General features: G+C 39.5%; 1 protein-coding gene and 2 long non-coding RNA genes across 9 annotated transcripts in view; 2 read left to right on the forward strand and 1 right to left on the reverse strand.

The window, feature by feature from the left end:
- The window catches only part of LOC135166100 (protein split ends), a 70,889-nt gene that overhangs the window by 14,327 nt on the left and 34,925 nt on the right, over positions 1 to 21,637 (reverse strand). For 4 of the 7 annotated variants that reach the window (XM_064128084.1, XM_064128079.1, XM_064128083.1 and 1 more), the window contains exons 2-4: positions 6,796 to 7,083; positions 953 to 1,413; positions 95 to 720 (exon numbers count right to left, since the gene is read on the reverse strand). In XM_064128084.1, coding sequence (XP_063984154.1) covers positions 95 to 720; positions 953 to 1,413; positions 6,796 to 7,083 — 1,375 coding nt within the window. Of the gene's footprint in view, positions 1 to 94; positions 721 to 952; positions 1,414 to 5,760; positions 5,876 to 6,795; positions 7,084 to 21,637 lie in introns of those variants that run through there. The other 3 variants (XM_064128080.1, XM_064128085.1, XM_064128086.1) reach the window with 3 other exon arrangements.
- Positions 5,885 to 7,189, forward strand: LOC135166219 (uncharacterized). The gene is made up of 2 exons (XR_010299639.1): positions 5,885 to 6,020; positions 6,109 to 7,189. It is a non-coding gene; the product is annotated as an uncharacterized LOC135166219 (long non-coding RNA).
- Positions 13,516 to 18,669, forward strand: LOC135166218 (uncharacterized). The gene is made up of 3 exons (XR_010299638.1): positions 13,516 to 15,409; positions 16,716 to 16,933; positions 17,029 to 18,669. It is a non-coding gene; the product is annotated as an uncharacterized LOC135166218 (long non-coding RNA).

Raw genomic sequence — 21,637 nt, forward strand, 5'->3', positions numbered from 1 at the left:
AGAAACTCTAAATTTTCCATGAAAACATTCACTGAGAATTTTCGTGATAATAATATTCAATTGTCTAAATGGATTTGTAATGAAAATAACGTACGATAATTTCCCCAAAAGGCTCAAAGTGTTTTCTGAGCTCAGACGCTGTGACATCCTTCTCCAGATTGCCGATGAATAATGTTCTCGTTGCTTTCGGATGATATTCATCAAGTTCAGCTTCATAAGGCCTGAACTCATTGTCCTCCACGTCATATCCCTGATAAGGTGCAACTTCGATTTTACAACCGAAGAATAATTTATCGTGCGACACCTCTAGAGCTTTCTCCACGTCCTCTGGTTTTTTGAAGCAGACAAGTGCATACCTGTCACCAGCAGCTCCAACAACCTTCACCCATGTTACTTTTCCATGTTTTTTGTATTCGTGAAAAAGTCCATCCTTCAGAGATGTATCACTACTTCTCGCTGGTAAATTTCTAACGCATATTGCCAGTGGTCGCCTATCATCTGAAACAGCTGCATTGCCAGTACGATGGGGTGAACTACCTGGTGAACTACTACCACCAGATGTACTACCACCGGAGCTGTTGCTACGACTGCTACTACTACTACCAGAGCGACTTGAGCCACTTGGCGAACTGCTACCACTTCTCGATTTTCTTCGCTGTTTTTTGTGTTGTCTTGAGGTACCGCTGTTACTGCCGGTGTTACCGCTACCGACGTTGCCACCTGAGAATTATACGATTACATATCAATCTAATATACGCAAATATTTGTAACTACAAACAAGCTCAACACAGAAATTGGAATTAGAAGAATATGAGATAAATTTTTTTTTGCTTCCGATTTTTTTGTCATCGTGTAATTATATAAATTTAAAAAAACCATTAGATTGATCAACAAATATTTAATAACATAGAAAGGGAGAAAATTAACGCGCTTGAATGCAAAGAATTCTCACCAGATTCCTCTTGGTAACTGTCAGTAGCAGCGGGCGAGGGTGGCGGTGGTCCAGACGCATACCTAGACGAGCCTGTCTCATACCCAAGCCAGGACGACATCGGTATACTCCCCCGATGGCGTTCTATATGGGATTGTGGTGGTGGGCCCGTTGGATAAGAGCTAGTTCTTGGATAAAGCCGATCCCTCGCCCTCGTTGACGTCACGTGGTAGCCACTACTCGGTGTTGGCCTACCACGTGGTATGTAACCACCGGTCTCGACCGTTGACGAATCGACCGTATGTTCAACCCTATTGCTTCTCTCACTGGGATAGAAACCTCCGTGGGAAACACGGGACTCGAAAGTCTCGTTACTTCTGTCGACAACTCGCTCGTTGACGCGATCTGTTGTGACACCGGTGACTGAGTTAACGCCACCACCGACGGTACCGACGACGCTGGATCCATGATCCTCAGAGCTTCTGAAATTATTTCATTAATTAATGTTATACTTGGTATTTAGAAAAAAAAAATAAAGACAGAATAAAATTATGCAATAAAATTAATTGTCGCGTTGAATATTCTGCTGACGGAAGGAGGTGTGATGGTAAATATATTCTATTTAAAATGAGAGATCTACTACTTAACTCAGTTGACCTATAAGATTCAGTTCGAATATTCAATTACGAAGAATGGAGAAGTAGAGTAATAAAACATGTCGAATTGCGACGTCAGAAGGTGCAAACATTCCTAATAATTTTATGCACGTCAGTTATCAGTTCGTGATAACTGGGACATTTATTGGAAATTGTCAAATCACAGTTGCAGTGAAATTTCGAAGAATTTCTAAATTACTCAATGGAAAGGATCAGAAAATATTCATTATATCAACAACATCAGTAATTAGCAAAATTTATGTGAATATATTATTGATTTTGGGGGGAAATATAATCTGTATTATGTTAATACAATTGGATCAATATAAATCACTAAATGAAATGAAGTTTGTGAACACGTAGTAGTTGTTTATACGAAAAAAAATGTCAGATCCCCAGGAAAATGTGGAATAAAGAATTTTATTCAAATTGAGAAAGTTGAAAGATTAAATAAAAATTTATTTAACCAAATTAGTTCTGGCGTTGAATATTCTGCTATCGGAAGCAGCTGTCGTGAAATATATTCCATTTAAAATGAGGAATCTGCTTTTTAAATGTCGACGTAGCCCTCTGAATTATCTCAACTCACTTGACCTATAAGATTTAATTCAAATATTGAATTACGATGAATGCAGAAGTCAAGTAATGAAATATGGAGAATTGCGAGATCTGAGGGTGCAGGCATTCGTGAAAACTTAATGCATCTCAGCTAGCAGTTTGTAATTACATAAACCACTGGATGGCATGCGTCCAATCTAATAAATTCTCTTCAGTGTTTTAAGTCAAGCGAAGTTGTTTGAAAACTTCGAAATGAGTGAAGTTAAAAGTAGTGCTTCACATCATGCGATCTGACGATACGTAAATGGAAATATTCGTAATCAGAGGACGGAGGTAGGGCAGAGACTATTACATCGAATCAATGTAAAAAAAAAAAACATGAATTATACTGTTGCGCACTTGATGTTGAAGAGTTATCTGAGAATGACAAGTCATTTGATTGAATCAATAGCACGTCATTATCGCAAACATTGTGGGAGACCGTGTGAACAATTGGGTATTATTGTTCCGGGGCAAAATGGAGTTTCATTCGAATTGTGAGGGGATCGGTAATGTTCCTGTTAATGTCATTGAGTACTTTTAGCATCTTCAATGAAGGGTAAATAATGATGTCTTTTTTATTGATATGACAACAGATTTGTTCATTTTCAATCAATTGACGAATCAGTGAATTTGATTAGAAGAATTCGATAAAGGTCTTAATAAATTTGTTACAATTCATGTGTTGAGAATGTTAAGAATTTTTTGAGGACTTGTTCCATTAAAATTTTTTCTGGAAGTAAAGAGACGATTGCAGTAACGAGAGCTGGCAAATGGAGGATTCAAAATGTAGAGGACGAGCAATAAGAAATTCCTCCAGTCTCATTTCTACTATTTTTCCCTCGTGTATACAGAGAAACTAATATACCGCAATCCCGTGGGAATTCCTCCACAAATTAGTGTGGCACCCACTGGTGCTGTGACACAATACGGGGTCACCGACATATTCATGCACACAGAGAGGTGACTAGTTTGAAACAAATGCGATTGGGCTTTCCATGAGAATTTTCTAATGTCGGATGATGAAAGTCGAATGAAAAATGTAGAAGTTTCGTTATTTTTCCTCATCTAAATCGCATTCAGTCCCTGAATTATCAGAGTTTCTGTTAATTTTTAAGGGAATCAACAGTTCTATCTGCAATTTTACTCGACCGGTGCAGGAATTATCCTCCACCGGTACAGTAATTTCCTTTATTATCAGGATAAAAAATTCTCTAACCTAGAACAAAATTTCTCCAACCCAATTTGACCCCCAGATATTGTTCTTTACGAACTAAACTCTAATAGATCGATAGGGTAAATAATTTTCATGAAAAATTTCTCTCCCTGTAATCAAATTGATCATGTGATTGGCCTAGCCGGTCATACACATAGAAATATGCCAGAATAAATTGCATGTACACGTTCCAACGTGTGAAGACAATTTTCTCATTTGCAGTTAATCAACAGACTTGGCAAAATAATTATTTCCTCTCCATGGGGAATCTATTCAACCAATCAACGCAAATAAACCAAACGAATCAATTGATTTCAACGCCATTTTAGTCGGCCACGTCACCGTCACGATACAATAAAATTCAGATAATAATCGTCTGTCTGGGGGGTGCGGAAATAATGCGATAAGCAAAGTAATAAGAATCATTTGTCCGTTACTAGGAACAACGTAACACGTTCCAACCCTTTTTCCACACTGATTGGCCAGTTCTCTCAGTACAAATGTAGTGACTTTGGGCTCTAGTGATCGAGCAAGCGCATGCGCTTTTTATGAGTTATGGGGGATGAAACTTGGCAACAGTGGTGGATAAACTCGTCCCGACGCATTTGTCGTCGGCGCCGTCACGGTCAGCTGGCTCTTCGAGGAAATCGAGCCGACACATGAGAGGGGGGGATATTGTCACCAGGGTGATTGTAAATGCAGACATGTCTGGATTTGCAAATTGCCGAGGTGAATAAAAAATAATAATGCTACTGCAACCAACAGTCATGGATTATCGTCTATTTTTGTTATGGTAACGCGTGTCACATGCAAGGAGTGATTTTTTTTTTATAATAATTACCCTAACAAGTCATTAAAGGGGTAGTATGAGTCATTGTTACCTCACTTTTGTCGTGAACGTTAAAAAAATTTAATATACGATAATTAATTAATATTTTAATTGATTATTATTTTTATGAAGGGTCAGGATAGAAGTGAGGTAATGCACTTGAAAAGTATGTTAAACAATTATGTTATAATTTTATTTTATTCGCGAATATTTAAAGAAAATTGCAGGGAAATTTCATCTGAGCAAATTTCATTTTCATCGTAATTACTCAACTTCAGAAATAATTTTCAACAGATTTTCTCGTTCGTGCCTGCAGGGTTTTCAACTAAGATATTCTACGTTCAAGATCATCACGTCGACTTTTCCAAATATAAGCCAGAAGACGTGACATGTGACAAAGTGTAAACCAAGGGTGTTATGTAAGTTTTATCAGGTGAAGCGGAAGTGTCAGAGATAATCGGAGATAATAATGAACAATTTGTTTTAGAAAAATTCAACGTTGCGTGACACGCAGTCTGAAAATTTTTGTTTACATTTTCCAGGGGCAAATACGGGGATAAACGTTATATGTTAACAAAATTTAATGTAAAAATTGACGAAATGCTCGAGAAAAAAGTCTCAAAAATCATCATCTGGAAGATTCTGGTGGATATTACATCACCAAACTATATTTTAAATTTATTCCTCCAGGTATTTTGGTTGTGTTGTGTAATTATAATCAGTCACAGCGCAAAAGTTTACAAAATATTCTGCTGATGTTTCGATCACGATTTGCGAAACGCAGAGTGAGCATGAACATATTGAATTCGCAGTCAACAAAAAAAATATTGGATCGAAATCATCAGCTTATCATTCTTGCAGAATACGTGTCATTTCAGAATTAAAATATCTGACAGAATGTGAAACTTATGAAACAACATTCAACATCACTATCAAATCATCATGTCATTGTATTACAAACTATTGTTTAAAAATTTCATTTGTGTCTGTATTAAACCGATGACATGATTATGATTGCGGTGACAATTACTTGTTATTATATTAAGTAACTCCTAAAAAAATCGCCAGCAAAGAGAAACGTTCGATAAAAATTACGATTCCGGTTTGTTAAAATCTCCTAACCCTAGAATTTTTATTGCAAACAGGATAAAAAATTCCTGTCCTCGATCCTAAACATTTCCCCCAATCGATGTCTGAGTGATTATCACCAGAAAAATATTCCCCAACGAAAAATAGAAATATATCTTCAGATATAAATTTCAGAAAATCCAAAATTTCCATTAATTCACCGAACGGGTAAATTTTATAAAAATTCTCTTGATGTATTTTCACCAAATGCAACCAATCTCAATGTTCTCCTCGTTCCAAGTCCTAACGAAGTCTCTCAGTAAAAAAAAATCCAACAACAGAATATTGAGCTCCTCAATACACAAAAACTTGTGATTACGTGTTTATTCGTGACTGGTACCGTCCACACATGATCAGGGTACAGAAGAGGGGGTGAGGAGGGGAGGAAGGGAAATTGACTTACCTCGAGGCCGAGAATCCACTCGTAAATTCACTCCTGTTTAGTTTAAACTCCAACCATTGTTTGTTTATATAATCCAATTCACTGCATTCCAACACTGTATCCATTTGAGCGATGATATTGATGTTATCCACATGATGCACATATATCCAGAAATAATAATATTCCGAGCACTGTTTATTACTCAATACACCACCAGCACTTTGAACCAATTTTAAAAATCACGAGAAAAATTTTTGTTTAAAAAAAAGTGAAAAATAAAAGTAATAAATTTAAAAACCAGAAGTAATATCGATGGTGACACTTTCAACGTCTTCTCCTTGGGGTGACTTCTCTCACTTTAAATTCCAGGTGCGACGTCCTCTCGGTTCGCCGGAAGAGAGCAAATACATTGGGACACAGGGGGACGTGGAACAGAAATGCGGAATAAAAGAAAAAAAGGGTAACACGTGGCACAGAGGGAAGACAAGTGGAAGTGGAGATGAAGAAGTGTGGGTGGGAGGGAGAAGTGATTGTGTATGTGTGGACTGTACGTGATTGTCGTTGTAAAAATAAAATATTCCTGACGTATCAGAGGTGATTCGCTTCCTCCAACATGACGATAATTTTTTTAAACATTTTTTTTTACTGTTGTCAATGGGAAATTGAGTTAATTCCCATTTTGTAGTGGAGCGCAAGACATGTAGCTTTCGGGGACGAATTGTCTTTTTTCTTGAGTTTTTCTTCGATACGAAGGGACGCAATGCAATTATTATTGACATCCTCTTTGGAGGACGGGAGTAACAAATGTTTCTGGGCCCTATCGCCAGATAAAAATCCCTGTGAATTTTTTTGGGTCATTTTTTAAACAAATTTAAAAACATATATTGAACTGAATTTATTGACTGAAATTGACTGAGCTCTTCTATCAATCTCCGCAAAAAATTTCCGAATGAACAATTCCCTATCTCCCCCGGATTTTTTAGGGATTCTCCCCGGGGTGAAAATCCTCCCCTCTTGATCATTGAATTTTCCTCAATTTGTGATATTAAAACTCACCCGTGTGTGGGAAATCTGTGCTGAAGATGCTGTGGCTCGTAGTACTGGGTTGTGAGGGCTCTCTCATCCAACGTGTGTTCAGTCGCGTGTGCTTTCGCTGCGGATTTGATATCCATGAACGCAACCGTCGCTGAAGCACCGGTACTCGATGTACCACTGCTGCCTGTGCTACCTGAGCCACCTCCAGTGCCACCCTCGTTTCCCTCGCCGATTGTACCACCGGAACCACCGTCCACGGGGCATTCCTCGCCCCGTGGCAACAACTTGACGCTCTGCACGCGTCCATACCTGTTAACGATCAATAATAAATGAATTAATTGTCTGATAAGTGATAATATTTACTGTCATCAAGAAAAAAAACAAAAATATTCAGCAACAAATGACGGAAACTTAATGGCCAGTGATTTGTGATAATTTTGAATTTTTTCCCTGTTTTCCAATCGAACGACTCAATCATTTCCTGAGTGATCAAACCCTTGATTACGACATTAATGAAAAAAAAAACGTAATTGTTGACGAGCGTGCGGATTGCAGGCCTCGCCTTCGCCTCGCCATATAATTACACCGGAAGTACAGTTTTTCATACATATCGAACGATATTTACGACACTGATCGGAATATGGCGGCCCCTTTGGGCGTATAACGAGGCTATTTTACCAATAAACAATAAATTTTAAAATATTTCATAGTAAGAAAGTAACACAATCAGCTTTTACCCTCTCCTTTTAACATCAAAGTCATCCCGATAAAATTGTAATTATCATCTGCATCCAATTCCTTCAAAAAACCGTCAACACCAACTTCAACCTACACAAATTCCTTCAACACCAGACCAATCCTTAGAAACGACCCTGTTCCCTTCTGTTGCTAGGCAGAGCCTAGTCCCAGAAAAACGAAAACCACGAGCCATAATGAAACGAACGTCCACAAAAACCTCCTCCACTCTGAAAAAAAAAAAAGAAACTCCAGGATTCATTGGCTGCATGGCAACCCGGCTTTAAAGGTTTTCCCCCATGTATATATACGGGTTTGTTCGCCGATCTTCTCCCGGAAAAGGGAAATAAGACAGAAAAATAACGCGAAAAAAAAAAAACACCAATTGGCTGATTCCAAGACAGGGCTTGGTATGCCGTCCGGGCTTTCCGTAATGCCGGACACAAGCCTGCTAAATTAAATCAAGGGAAAAAAAAGGACTTTCCACCCCCTTCCACTCTTAGAAAAAAAAAACCTCTGCCCTCCCGAGGGGGTGGCAATCATAAAAAACCGTATATACGAAGGCGATCGAAACTTTCTCGTCTGCGTTCGCATTTACGCAGATATAAAAGGCATCCCCACCCCTGAAGGGTACACACCACCACACGATGTTATTGCCAAGAGGCCATGACAGTTGACTCAGTGTGGGTGTAAGTGAGAGGAGTTTTTGGACTTCAATAATCTCCAGTCCAGCGAATAACGCATACAGGAGAAATAGATTCTCAAACAGAAAATGATGATGGCTCTCCACCTTAAAAAAAAAGGGTCGAGGAGGGGATGGGGTGGTGAGAGGAGAGAGATGGGGAGGGGAATGGGTATTCTTGAGAATAAAAATGTACGTAACAGCACGACGGGTGAGGAAAAGAGAGGTGGTAGCGGCCATTGGGTTATGCATAGAATGAGTGGTGGGGATTCCCCGCTTGTGGAACGTGGAACGCGGAGGGTCGATGATGTGCGCAGGCGCTGAGTGACCCGTTGCGAGTTAAAGTTTCACTGGGAGTCGGCCGTATCACTTCGCGCGAGTAACAACCCACCGCAATATCAACGTCAATAATTTATTCATTTATTAAAATTTATTCCCAGAAATTAATAATACTTGAATTTATTTCAGTATAAAATCATCACTGGGTTCTGTTGGCCGATTTTTATCAGTTTTTTTTTTTCTTTTCTAATTGATTAATCGATTATCTCGCTTGGAGTATGAAGCAATATGGGTGCTGATCACGACCACTGGATTTTAACCGATAAAATAGTGGATGGAAGTTTTCACGAGCGCAAGATTATCGGGAGGATAAAGACGTACTCCATTAAGAATAATTGGCTGTTTTGTTATTTTGAATAATTGCTCTATTCGTCTATTCGCTCTAGTTGTAAATAAATTTTTATTCACATACCGCTTGGATGGAGTTATCGACTTTTTTTTTTGGATTAGGGCGGGGCACCTACGACATACCAGAATCCCCGTAACTTCCGTTCTACGCAGTTAGTTTATCGCCATTTTAATTTTATTTTTCAATCCTCGAAGTCGTGATGAATTTACTACAATCGAATTCTTGGCTTTGATGTTATTTCTGAGAGTGTTGGTCATTACGTGCGTGAATTATCACTGGTTATTTTAGTTTATGACGGATGTACACGATTTATTACGCCAAATGGGAGTCAAGGCTTCCTCTCCATTCTGTGTCGGTAAAGAAGACATTTTCATGATATTCCTGACTCCTTATAGTCATCTGGGCGTTTAATTCGGCAGATATCACTCGTCAAAAGCAAGAATTGACACGAAATTAACAGAAAGCCGTCAGAATCAGTGGATAATTGAAGGGAATTACCAGCTGACCACAAGGTTCACCACAAAATGGCCGCCATTGTGTGAAGCGAGATAAAAAAAAAATTAATAATTGACATTTGTGTCTCCACCCCCCCCCCCCTACTCGCGCCATTAGTCTCATGCTATCTTATCCCCCCAGTGTTTTTCCTCTCTCGATATGAAGCATAAAATTCACACAACCTTGAGACATGATAATGCTATCAATTAAATAAATAACGAAAACAATGAGTTTCTGTGCTAAAAGTCCCTGTAATGTGATAAATACATGTTAATAGTGTTATGTTTATTCATTATCTCCTCCCATGCCGACGAATTTCTGATTATGCTCTGATGGTGTAGTCCTTCGGGAGGAAATTAACAATTCAGATGGAATTGAAGAAAAAAAAAGAGAAATTACTAGATTAAATTTACGGCATGGAGTGTTCGTGTCTATTCTATTTCATTCTGTTCTGTTGTCGGATTTTTTTTTTTTATCACCCCTGGTGTACGGTGAAGAAGCACACAGATATCAACAAATTTTTTTTTTTTTTTATCTATCAACTCGTATCTTGTGCGCGCACATACCGTGAACGCCCTTTGCTACATTGCCAGTGCGGCTCACGCAAGCGTCGCTCCGCTGTCCATCCGCGTCAGGAGAAACTGGCGTTTCGCGTGGGGAGTGATCCTGGTGGGGGTGGGCATTGAGGGGAATGATGAACGATGGAGTGGGGAAGTGCCACGGTGGCTGGTCGACTGGCGAGCAAGTCGTGAACCATGGACACTGTTTCTCATCTTCCTACCCCTCCAGCCCACCCCAGAAACCCTTTATTCACGTATAGAACTGATTCTGAGGCGAGCCACGAAGCGAATGGAATAGAGAGTAGTTGAAGTGGGGGATGGATGAAGGTGATGTAGGTGGGGAGGTACTCGTTGAGGAATTTTACTCGAGGCAGACTCGCTCCCCGGGTATCCTATAACCCGGTATATGACGCACCAGAGAGGCCACCGATTATTCTATTGCTTTCTGGCTCGGTCTCTGGGAGCAACTCCCTCGTTCTCCCACTCCTATTTCACCAGGACCTCTTCAAGTTGGTTTATGAGATGGCATTAGCAAGCGCCCGCGTGCTATTCCCATAAACTAGGAGAGTCTCTAGGTCAGACTAGTGTCTCGTTCTACCCGGGGTTTCACGTTCTCCGGAGGGGATTTAATGGGTTTTCAGACGTGGATGCGTCTTCCCCGGGATTTTTTTTTGAGGGGGAGGAGGGAGGAACTGATGATGTGAAAAAAAAATTGGATGATGGGGAAATGAGTCATTCGGATGAGGTAGAATGGTGCAGAAAGAAGAGCCAATATTCACGTGAAAGAGCTGCTGGCATCGGCCAGAAAAAGATCATGCCATTATTACAGCCTTCGGTATCGAGAAAGAATGAGGTGGTTGGCAAAAAATATGCAAAAACTCGGCTGAAAAGAGGTTTCACAGGTATGACCACATCACTGAGACAGCAAAATCGGTGAGGAATGAGGCAATAGCCTTATCATTGTCGACACAAAAAAAAAAAACGAGAACGAACTGCGAGAAAATTCATTCGACCGAGTGAGACAGAATTGAAAATTGTTTACGCAGGCTATGGCACTATCTCGAGGTCCACACATCCATATCTTCGCTGAGTCGTTGCCTTCGGAATGAGACTTTGGAACTCACTTAACAGCATATATGGCATTCAGTAATCATTATTGAAATACTGACGCACGTATTAAACTCTGCGATGATGTAGCCTGGCACAGGTGCCATCGAAAATATCCAAATGAATATCAAAGATGAAAAAGAAAAAAAAATACTGAATTACATAATAATGTTGTTGTAGAGTTGATTTCAGACGTTACGTAGACGATAAGATTTTGAAATGGGATTTTAAAGTATTTATGGCGTGGTCAGAGGGGTCGAGAAAAAGTCAAGAGATTGATGATGTATTTATTTTTTTTTTTTCAACACTGAACCGGACGCACGCGATGATCTATCACCTCGTTTCATTGTGAGAAGCTTCCTTTCTTCATTCATATTTCAAATGTATTGAATTTCATGCACTCATAAATGCATTATGAAAGTGAAATGGTATGAAAAAATAATCAATCGTTGATGAAGATGAATGACAAGTGATAAAGTAATGAATAACATTGGCACTTGTAGGTGATAGGGAATTTTACGCACTCCACGCGTGACTTTCAGTTGTAATTAAACGTGTGAATAATTTTTTGCATTCGATGGTTAATCAAGTGGACGTATATTTCAGCCAAAATGTTGTTACCCCACCAAATAATCAGCAGACCCATATCCACTGAGGGAGGGAGCGATAAGTCAATTTATTTCGATTCACCACTTCGTTCCTCAATTGATAGTGGTCATAAAAAAATTCAATTGCCCACTTGTTCAATAATCAATTCAATAATAAATAATTTCTCAGCCTATAGAGGTTCACTAAAAGCCGTCTGATTGTCCCGAGCATCTTCCGCTGGTTAATTCTATCTCGTCGAGGGTATAGAAACTCTAAATAGCAGTGATACGGTGTACGTGATACCTCTAGGAGCTTTTTGTCGTCTTTTGAAACCCAAAAAGCTCCGAGAAACATTGAATTAACAAAATTTGAAGCTCTGTACGTGCCATTGTTCCAGATGACACCCTGAATTCCCCGTGAATTCAATGTAATTCAGTAATCCTCCATTTCCCCCCCCCTCCCCCCCACCCCCTCAATCACCTGATCGATACCGTCTCAATGATACAATAAATGCGACGAAATAGGATTGGGTTGAGAAGTGCTAGAAATACGAAAGCGAGAGCTGGGGTGTTACGACGGCCGTTTGTCTTTCCACGTTTGAAATAGGCGGGTGAAACGAGAAATCAATACCATCGGCCAACAGTCGAGGGTTGCACAGGCAGACGAGGGAGGCGAGTTACTATACATACGTTGACACTCAATGTTTATACAATCGACACTTAATTGTATAGTTTTTGTTCTCCCTCTGTGCTTTCACGTTGAAAATGAAGTTATTTTCCGGGAGGGAGGGAACGATTTATTTTACAACGACGATCAGGGAAGAATATTTCCATTGATAAGTGAGGTAAATTCACCCGGAGAATTGTATTAACAAGGTAGGGGGGTTGGAATAAAAATTTCATGGAGAAATGATTGATAATTTTTAAGCTGAAAACCTTCAGATTTTGGGAGGAGATTTTTCCAAAGCTTTACGTAATTTTTATCTGAATTACTTATGGGAAATATCGATATGGAAATTTTTAAAACCCAAAGCAGATGGATCTACCCCCCAGAATAAAAATTAACCCACTAATTTCAGCATCTTTTCAAGTTTCACACTTCCGTTACTTCAAACTGCTCTTCTTATTTCAAAGACGTCTAATTATATTAACACCTGCATAGTACTCATAAATAATTATTTAAAAAACTCGTACGAAAACGGTAATTTTTCCAAACCATTAACCCTCACGAGAAGCCCCTCCGATTCGTACATCGCGTCAAACAAAGTTCAGTCGAAAATTCCATGGCAGAAACGAAATATATTCCGAATGTTCGGGAAGAATGAGCTGAAGAGAGGGGCAGGGGGAGGGGGCTAAGCGCACGAGAGCGTAAATTCATGAAACATGGCAACAGCGCTATGACTCAGCGCTCGACGCGGTGAATCCCCATCTCTCTCTCCCTCTCTCTTTGTGCTCACAGTGCGCGCGGGACGAGTCGCCTAGCGCTCTTTCGGCGTCAGGCAGCTGACACCCAAGCCCTCTCCCACTCTCTTTCGCTCACTCCGCTCACCCCGCGCTGCGCGGTTCACCTCGTCGTGCTGCCGGGAGTGGAGTGGAGAGGAGTGGCCCCCCACCGCTGCCCCGCATCCCCCACCCCGCGGTACCGCCCGAGTAAAATACCGGTGGAGGGCAGGGAGAGACGCGGCGATCAGCGGAGCGAGAGAGGGAGGGGAAGGGGAGTGAGAAGACTCGTTGCGCTGTTGCCACTTCTATCGCTGTATTGCCCCGTTCATCGTGAGTTGGTTGGGCTTAGTGCGAGAGTTTGAATCCATCTTACTCTGTTCAGGTTGTATCTGACCGTTTCCCCAGACCCCATCTCCTACCCCCCACCCCCCTCGCCAGTAGATTCACCAGTCGGAATATCCTTCCTCGTGCCCCAGACTCTCCCTTTTCCCTCCGTACATCCCACTGACAACTCGTTCGTATTTCTTCCCCTGCCCCCCTCGAACCGACACGATTCGATATCTCTCGATCTCTGTTGCACTCGCCACAACCCACGAGCGCTAACCAGCGACCGGATCGCCTGTTCAGCTCTCCCTTCTTCAATTGGGATTTTTTTTTTGCAACTCGCTCTCTCTCTCTCTCTCTGTCTCTCCCATGCTGCACGGCCAGCACTGGTCCGCCAACAGTGTCGCGCGCCCTGGTGAAAACCAAATGTGTTGTTGTTGGTGGAAAAAAAGGTGGATGTGTGGAGGTGGCAGGGTCTTTTCGGATAATTTTCCAGAGAGAATCCCCGGGTTTTAAACTAATTGGAAGGAAAAAAAAAATTGAGCGGCATGGGGCGAGGAGAGGGGTGCTTGATTGCTTAATTTCATTTTTTTCTATTCAATTTAATTTTCGGTAATGAGATTCTGTAATGAATGCGTACGGGGGATTAGAGCGATGCTTGCAATTGGGAAAAACAATTATTAAAGGATTATTTATTTATTTTCAGTGTCTGAAGGATTCTTTTTATGAAAATCCTTTTCAGTAATGTACCTTCTGGGTTTTTATAATTTTTCCACATTTGTGCGAAACGACTACAGAGTCTTATGAGAGCATCAATTTTCTTTTGAGAGAGAAAATTTAAACATTAATTTTTTTGGATCTGCAAAAAAGAATGAAAATTTTTTTTCCTAAAATAAAAATGCTCCTCAGTGTCACACTTGTAAAATAAATAAATTATGTTAAGCAATATCTCCCACAAAAATGAGTATTTCATCGTATGGAACATTGAAGTTAAATTACTCATTGAATGTTTCAATGATTTTATTTCACTCCAATACAATTCCCAATGTTGAAATCACCTCGTTAATCAAATTATATTAATTGAAAATAATTTTCCGAGCAATATTGAAACACAGAAAAAAAATTGCTGAGCGATTGCTTGTCTTGGCAAACGTCCTTCGCAAGGTTAAGAGCTGACTCGACATAATCCATGATTTTTATGACTAATGCAATTACAATCCCGAAAATAACTGTCGTGCTCGATAAGACTTCTGACCACGTCATCCAGAGCATTTCAAAACACCTCACATACGGCGCAAAAAAATGGCAAATTCAAGATTTTGTTTTTCTGGATTTTAGAATTCAGTCACTTTTGACTATGGACCAGTTTTCACTGAATATCTCGCAATCTATGATAGATAGAAAAATTCTTATCAGTACCTTTTTTGTGGAGCGAATGAAGCCCTACAACAAATGTAGTGACAAAAAATTTTCTATCTCCCTTAAATTGGGAGATATCGTACAAAAACTGAGAGTGACAAGTTACGAATTAACAAATTATGATGAAAATAACATTATTTACTTTTTTAATCCCATTAGTTAAACTATCTTCAATTCATGATAAAACTAGTTACAAAACTTCTCAACCTGTAGAAATAAGAGACAACGAACGAGTGGAAGCGATGTAATAAAGCACACACAGACACTAACACTGTCTCCAGTTCATGATCTAGGCGTAATCAATCTTCTCTTACGTATAGCCCACGCCCTGAAGTATATTCCAGTGTCCATTGTACCCTGGCTTTGTGAGTACCGGTAGAATACACACACTAAAGGAAGAGGAGATAACCAGTGTGAAGTAGAAAACCTTCGTGAGGGGTAAGACAACGCTCGACTGGGAAGAATAACAACGAAGAATGGAGTAAAGGGGTACAATGGAAAGAGCTAACACGAAGGAGCACAAGAATGGAGTTTGGAAAAGAAAGAAAATGTTTATTTTTTCGCAAAAGTTCCCGGAAAAATAAATCTGCAAAACGTAAACATAAACGCGATGATTTAAACTTTATAAAAAATTCGGGAAAATTCGGGAGAGAAGTGGTGCGATGATCCAACAAAGTTTTCGATGAAAAATCTCGAAATCCAAGAGAGATATCAAAATTTTTGTTCAGACATTTTTTTTAGAGTGAAATGAGGACTTCAAAAAAGGTTCCAATGAAAAATTTTCTATTTCCCTCAGATTTCGAATTATTCGCTAAAAACTGGACAAACAGGCAATATCACTACTACCATCATCATTAACATTATTCACCGATCATTGAAACTAACGACAATTCGTTAATGGTCATAACAACAATTTGCAAAGTCGACAGTTTAATGAGTGCACGGGATTCACGGCTGAACAATCGATTCAGCATTATTTTGTTGGACGATGGTTTGTCCTGAGATGTAAAAGGCAGGAAGAACGACTTCCTGCAATTGCCACGTCCAAACTGTCGCTGTGACTTTTGTCTCGTCTCCTTCTATACCGCCTTCATTCTACTTTTCGAATAGAAGTGAAATAAAACGTTGAAAAGTTCAAGCAAGACAAACGTTGAGATCCTATTGAAGATAGAATAGCGGTCGAAGGGGGGGAAGAGGGGAGGTTGCCGGGGATTGACAGAGATGAGGAATGAAACGAAGGAAGAGAGCCTAATAGGCAACCTGAAGGGATAACCGACCGGTTTATAGATTTGGCAACAAGGCCACACCTCTTGTTGTACACCTGTGCCCAACGGCTCTCTCTCCCTCTCAAATTTCGCGGCGATATATTCCCATGCGGCTGTGAATTAATCGTTTGGCTTTATTTTCGAGTATTTCATGAACAGAGACAGCAGGACATTATGTTCGCACCTCGTAAAAAAAAAGCTTTGCTGGGGTCTCAAAGGGGGCAAATGTCACGAAATATAAATAACAGGTTTTTTACAACCGAGGGGGGTTCCTTCCTCGTTGGCGAATTTCTCAGGTGGTGGAAGATTTTCCCTGAAGTTGAGTTGTAATTACCTGTTCCTCTGCTAAATATGTGTTTTGAGGAAATTTTTTCAGGTATAAATAACAATAAATTGATATTTATTGGACGAGAAATCGGTAGTGGAGTGGTAAATTGCGATAAAATGATTTTAATCAATCGAATTTTTTGCGGATTATCTTCAAATCTACGGGAGATAACGGAATTATTCTGATTAGATTTATCGTAGAGATGAATTCGTTAAAATTAATTGGTTTAGCCTCAAGAAATTATTTATGCACTGACATATCACATTTTTTTTACTGCGAAAGTAATTTCTTCCCTTTGTTTCTGACAGACCACCAGGCAAATTGACAGAGTATTATCTATCACCGCATGTCCATGTCTTATCCAATGAAAATCAGCAGAGGTTTACTGTTGTGTGTGGGTTCGAGGCCGCCAGTCAGCCGGTAATACGCTCGATTGCTTTACATGTCGCACAGTAGTTCCGTTATATCAGGGAGGAGTTTCAATAAAACCGATAATAATAAAAAAAAAAAAAAGGCCAAAGGAAAAGTTGAGTATCCAAAGGAATTGAGTTTAAACTACAGTTGAATGGAATCGACAGAATAACTAGAAATACCTAACGGTACAATTTCACAATATTTCAGCATAAGGACAATAACAATTGCCAACTCATCGCCAATGTCCCCATCCACAATTAACGAGAACTGATGGAATATCAGAGATGAGTGAACATAAAATGCTGATGTAAAACGTGTTTGCAATGGTGATGTGTATAAATCACAGTGTCCCCGATAATTTTGTTATTTTGTTATTGATGTTTTGCATCACCGGAAAATTTTCAATTTTTTTTTTCTCTCTCTCTCTCGTTATGATTAACTCGATGATGATAATTCATTGGAAGTAATATCACTGACCATGGACGACAGTATCACCTGTTTGGATCGGTTCATCCGGTTTATCCAGTTCAAGTACTTTTTGATGAAGTACACAGCCCAAAACCGGACATCGAGGGTTGGTATGGAATTATTCTCAGTGGGTAGAATAAAAACGTGTTTTATTTGCATGAGAAGTTATTGAAAATTACGAGGAATTGTCACAGATGAAGAAAAAAAAAATAATGAAAAATGTGGTAAAATGGAGTGGGGTAAAATGAACCGAAAATCAGATAAATTAACGTACCAGCACCGGACTTTTTATCGAGAGCTGTGGGAATAAAATTCTGGTGCTAGCACCTGAATCTGTTCGAGTATGAATTTATTTCTGGTGCCATCAGTAGAATTTTTATTGTAGTCTACAAACATTTTCCTGGAATTACCACGAAAAATTTTTATTAAACAGAAAATCTACCGTGGTAAGGCCTAATTTTCTTTTGGCCCGAACATCATTCGCGTGTCAGCACCAGAATTACCTGATCACACCAGTAATTTTCTACTGCAAATCCAGGAAAAATTCTGGTGCTCTCACGTGAATTTTTCCGGCCCTGTCCAAATGACCTCATTTTTTACCCCAAAAAACCCCAACAAAAATCATCAACGGGGTAACAAAGAGGCGAACTAATGCACAAGAAAATTTCCGTAAAAAATAAACGATGAAGATCTGCATTTTCAAAGACAACATGAAAAGAGAGAGAGAGAGAGACAGTAGACAAAAGAATCCAGTGAGAAAGAGATGAGGGAATAACGGTAGTGAGTTGTTACGATGTACGATGGCCCTGATTTCTCATGTTTATGCACCTTACTAGCGTCACGAGATTATTCCTTCACGGTGAGTCACTCAAGAACTGAGATGGTACATGAATTCTGAAATTCTGATGAAAGAACATGAAGAGATTGAACCAAAAAATAAATAAATAAATAAATGCAAACGGGAGTGAGAAATAAATTGAAGGATTTGCGGTGGGGTATGAAACTCTAGGTAGAAAATATCGAGTAATTTTTACTGGAGCTCCAACCGAAGCGATTGGATACGGGAATGGCGGTGGGGGGGGGTAAAAAATTATGAGCCTTGGGAGGATGTCAAGATGAGACGAGGATGATGCCCCTCGGCTCTGAGATACACTGAACGCTTTATTTATACGGGTGAGACAAGTTGAGAGAACTTTGGTACGAGACGCCGAGTTTTTCTCTTGGCGAGGAGGGGAGGGTGGGGGGGAGGAGGAGTTCCTATCTATTTCTCTGCGCTCTTTTCCCCGTTTACTAACGATTTCTCCACGTTCAGCCGGGCGTACTTTGCAATAGACGACGGGCTTCAGTATTTATGCGAGGTTGGGAATGGGAATTGCGAACTTAGAGAGGGGGAGAGGGAGGGAGGGTGGTATGCCAGGTAAGTCTGAGGAGGAGTGATTTGACGTGTGCATGGGAGTGCAGTGTCAACAGAGTTGGAAGTCAACGAGGCGATTGAGGAATAAAAAGAATTATGCATTACGTTGGGAAATTTGTTGTGTTGCGAGTCAATTCAGGGAATTTAAGGATTTTTGAATTGGAAGGGAGGGGTGGGTGAGCGGTTTTTATAGGGATTTTTGGAAGGTGTGTCTTGGATTTTGTTGAGGGGACAGTTGACTTTTGGAAAAGATGAATTTTGTGGGAGAATGAATGTGACTGTCCAGTCCACCCTAATTCAACCCAGTTTGTTTAAAACCAACGATTTAATAAATTTTTCCGTTAAAAAATGGATTAAAGTCCCTTCACATCTGAGCGCCAAATAATTTCAAGCATTTGAACGTGAAATTCCAGGTGAAAATTACCTCTCCGTGTTGTATTGCATGAAACAGAAATATCGATCGACCGATAGAATTTCAAACGAAATGCTAAATATTAGATTACAGAATCCCTCGAATTTCTATTCCATTCGTGAATGAGAAGTTGCGTCATTGAAAAAAAAAAAAAAAATCACTCGCCCGTAGAAAATAGAATTTAACCCAAATGAAAAGAGTTGAAAAAGAAATTAAAAAAAAAAATCCATACGGAATGGGATGTCATTGTGTTGTCCGTGGATTTGGCGTCAGGTGGGAGATAGATTTTTTCGTCGCGATATATCGCTCGGTGGATTTCCGGCGTGCCAGTGGAAGATGTAATTGTGACAGGCAGCGATGTTACGTACACGATTCATGTTTTTTTTTTTTTTTACATCAGTTGTTTCTCCTCGACGCATGTGAATTCACCTAGTGCGACCCAGTTGCCACGCGGATACGTATTCATAATTATTCTGCCACCTTTTCACGATAATTTTTTTTTATTCTCATTGTTTTGTACTGTATTCAGGTGCCTTTAGAATAGAAATGACTGTTCCATGAAATAAATAGAAATTTCCATTCCACGAAATGAGAAATAAAAAAAATTCCATTAATTGATATTATGTCTAGAATTGATGTTGAAAATTGTGGGAGTAATTTTCATCGAGTGATGAGACATAACGGAAAATCCCACATAATTTACTGCCGGTAATCCCAATATCTAGACAGAATTGAAGGAATTTTATTTATTTAACGGGGAGATAAAGTGAAAATTTTATTTTATTTTGAGCAATAAAATAGCTAAAAATTCCATTTAACTCATTGACTTTCTTAAAACAATCTATCACAATTTCATCTACACAAGTGACTCCTTATCTCTCCCATAATTCATTCAATTCAATCAAATACAACTGTTCACTTGGGATTTTCCCGTTGATTTCACCAATTTTTTCTCTACAAACTAATGCACTCGTGGATTTATTCTACTCGCCAGTCTCTCCCGAAGAAAAGTCAATGGATTACCTAATCCTCCATATAAGAATATTTCATCATCCTGCAATTCCCCAGTTAGATTTTTGACTAGTTAACCAACTAAGTCTACTTGTCTCCAATTAATTTCTTCTTTCTCCCAATCTCTTTCCAATATTTTTCCAATAATTTTCCAATCGATTTAAAACCCCCACCTCCCCCCCCCCCCCTTTTCCAAAATAATACTCTCAATATTCATTAAACGCTGAGTTGTCTCCAATCATTATAATCGTCCCCAATTTCCCCTATAAATTTCATCAAAATAAAATCCCTCTCACGAGATTTATCCGCTGATTTTCCTATTTTCCTCCAACCAAATGCACTCCTGCATTAATATTATTGCCCAGTCTCCCTCCCTCCCTCTCTCTCTCTCTCCAGAAAACTCAATGGATTACCTAATCCCCTCCATATAAGAATGAATATTTCATCAGCCTGTAATTCCCCGGTTAGATTTTTGACCAGTTAGCAAAGTAAATCCGTGAGTGGCACGAGCGTACGCCATATACTCAGCTAAAAAAATAAATAAATAAATGGTAAAAGGGAGGGGTAACACACCAGCCACCTCTATAATCGTCAGGTAAGTGAGCGCGCGCGCGCGCGCTCGCGCACCCGCGTCTCGGAGTCAGGTATTATATCCAGGTGAGGTCATTGACCCCATTTGTTGGATACGTTGTGTGGCGTTGAGCTCATGAAACAAGAGTTGCGGATAAAATTCACTACTTTCACGTCCACCGTCAAATGTCGAGAATTAGAAAATATCGTGTGAGACGAAAAATCCTATTTATATTGGATTTTTAAAATGTTAAATAACCAATCGACAAATACAACAGAAAAATAGAGGAAATACGAATAAATACACGAACAAGGGGATGACCTATATTAATGAATGGATGTATCACCCCCTTCTCCACCCCATCATCCTCACAAAATTGACACAAACATGAATCTCTCATTTTCTCTCTCGACACGTATTATCAGTAACGATGTCAGGACAGTCTACGTCTGAGAATTTCCGCTCTCGTCTCACTCATTATAATGTCCATCGTGTATCAAACAACAGAAACTGGTATTTTCCATTCTGTTGTAAAACAAAAAGAGAAGAAACGAGAAATCACTGGTGAGTTGTGTTGATGACAACGATGTGAAGGAAGTGGCACTTCATAGATGGCACATTTTATGGACAAGGTCGTGGTGTCTGGGTAACTGGATATGTTATCAACTATGAACTGGGTGAAGAGTTTTGTGAGTCAATGATAAGTTGATGAGGTGAAAATATTGTCATTGAGTAGTTGATAGAGATGAAAAATAATTCGAGTTCCAGTTGAAATCGTGTTCAGTAAAAATTACGAAACACAGAGAGAGAAGAACAATTATATTTTCCAAATATTTATTTACTTCAGAGAAGTATTTAGTCAGATTTCGGAACAATCACCTAATTTTTTTATAATTTTTCGCTGCTTAAGGCACTCAAAAGATATTTGGAGATGAGTCAA

Source organism: Diachasmimorpha longicaudata, chromosome 9 (assembly GCF_034640455.1).
Source record: "Diachasmimorpha longicaudata isolate KC_UGA_2023 chromosome 9, iyDiaLong2, whole genome shotgun sequence".
NCBI lineage: Eukaryota > Metazoa > Arthropoda > Insecta > Hymenoptera > Braconidae > Diachasmimorpha > Diachasmimorpha longicaudata.